The 2,177-nt window shown below is 30.1% G+C and overlaps 1 protein-coding gene across 1 annotated transcript; it reads left to right on the forward strand.

The window, feature by feature from the left end:
- On the forward strand, positions 214-1,400 carry LOC107637477 (transcriptional activator hap3-like). Its single transcript, XM_016340890.1, has 2 exons — positions 214-274; positions 1,036-1,400. Exons 1-2 carry the CDS (start codon positions 214-216, stop codon positions 1,398-1,400), a joined length of 426 nt encoding a protein of 141 aa, XP_016196376.1.

Below are 2,177 nucleotides of genomic sequence, written 5' to 3' on the forward strand. Positions count from 1 at the left end.
ACATTTATTCCAAATCATGTTGCCACATATAATAAGAATAAATTGCAAGTAAATCAATATAAATTAAATATATTTCCCTCATGCTACTAGAATTATTATTACTTTCCCATGGATGCAGTATATATATATTAAGAACAGTGTGTAAAGCTAATGAATATAAGTCACTTAAATTTGCATTATATCGATTCATTGAATTATATCCAGTTAGATACAATGGAACGTCAAGGTCGTTTCCTCTTTCAAAATTTCCAGCAACGAGAAGGAAGCTCTTCTGGTAAGACCACTAAGAAAACATAAATACACTTCTTTTCTTTTATTTTTAAAAGATATACCTAGGGGTGTAAGTTACTGAACCGGACCGAAAATTATTACAAAATCGAACCGAAAATTATAATAACCGATTTGAAACCGAAAAAATCGCCTTTTTTTTTTTCTGACAAAACCGATCGGTTCGGTTCAGTTTTCGGTTGGTTCGATAGAAACCGAACCGAACCGAAGATATGCATACATTTTAATGTTTTAACCATTTTAACCTTTAACTTAACAACAAAAATTCCCAACCCCTAACCATTTCAATGTTTTACTCTTATTATTTCAGTTTATTGACTATTTTAAACCTCTAATTATTGTGATTTATATTCTTCTCATTAGAAATTAAAAACCGAAAAAACCGACCGAACCAAACCGTTATTGGTTTGGTTCGGTTCGGTTGTTGCAAAAGCAGCAAATCGAACGGTTGTGTGTCTATAGGAACCGAACATTTCGGTTCGGTTAGTTTTTGGTCCAAAACTGAACCAAACCGAACCAATAACACCCCTAGATATACCGACTATGTTATTACGTGTATACTAAAATCAATCATCAAAATTAACTATCAGTATAAAATATATATTGGAACACAAATATATATTAAAAATAAATTAAAAACCATACATATATTTATACACAAATATATTGGTGCTGATTTTAGTGTACAAATAGCATTTTTGAAATAGCAAATACAAACTTATTAAATATATTGTTGTATATATACAGGTTCAAACAAGAACAATAATAATAATGCACGTGGTGAAGAAGATCAATGGTTATTGCCACCTAACAAGGTGGTAGATATCATGCGACAGGTTCTACCATCACATGCACAAATCTCTGAGGATGCAGTAGAAGCAATGCAAGATTGTGTGTGTGAGTTTGTGACACGTGTGACTGTTGAGGCCAACAAGAAGTGCAAATCTGAGGGGAGGAAAACTCTTAGTGTTAATGACTTGTTATTAGCAATGAACGATGATTTGGCCTTAAATAAATATGCTGAGCTTCTTGCAATTTACTACGATCGTTACTCCCTCCAAAATGTGGCTACTTATACGAATTATGAATGCAATAATAATGCAAGTTCATAATATACTACAGTTACACTAATTAATATAAATATAAATAACTTAGGTTTTAATTTGTAGCACAAGACTATTAAATTAGTGTTGAGATAGATGGATACTATATGTGTTTATTTAGCTTTTTTTTTTTTATGGTTACATATATTTCTGATTATTAGTGCCAAAATTTGATTGTATGTATTTTTCATGCATGAAAATTTTTATAAATAAAAGGCATGTTATTACTTTCTAATCACTAGGCAGTGTCTTCTTACTTGAACTATGGTAGCATTTGGTGGAGAGATAGAGACGGAAAGATTAAAACTGAGAGACAGAGACTAAGAGACAGAAACTGAAATAAATCTCAATATTCTGTTTAGTGTAAAATGGAAGACAGGAATTGAAACAAGAATGAAACTCTAATTTAATTTGCACAAAGGGTAAAATTAATTAATTAATTAAAACGAGAGTATTTTAGGTATAAAATGTTATTAAAATTTTAGTATCCATCTCTAAAAATTTTAGTTTCCTGTCTCTACTTTTTGAAAGTACTGAAATACTGAAATTTTAGAGGTACTGAAATACTGAAATTTTGAAGACAGAGACAGAAATTTTAGTACTAGTCTCTGAACCAACAAACACGATATTGAGTCTTAGTCTCTCAATCTCTATCTCAATATCTCAAAACAAACGCTACCTAAATTCTTGCTTAATAGTTCGTGTTGAAGGATAGGTTATTAGTTTAAAAAAATAAAAAATTATAAGAAACTAATATATATGCCTAATAAAAAGGATAACCAATAT

This window comes from Arachis ipaensis, chromosome B04, assembly GCF_000816755.2.
Source record: "Arachis ipaensis cultivar K30076 chromosome B04, Araip1.1, whole genome shotgun sequence".
Classification (NCBI taxonomy): Eukaryota; Viridiplantae; Streptophyta; class Magnoliopsida; order Fabales; family Fabaceae; genus Arachis; species Arachis ipaensis.

What these genes read in the sequence shown, in the direction of transcription:
- LOC107637477 (XM_016340890.1), top strand. Translation starts at nt 214, where the DNA reads ATGGAACGTCAAGGTCGTTTCCTCTTTCAAAATTTCCAGCAACGAGAA. An exon ending in ACGAGAAGGAAGCTCTTCTG is followed by an intron (nt 275 to 1,035) that starts GTAAGACCACTA and finishes GTATATATACAG; the next exon opens with GTTCAAACAAGAACAATAAT.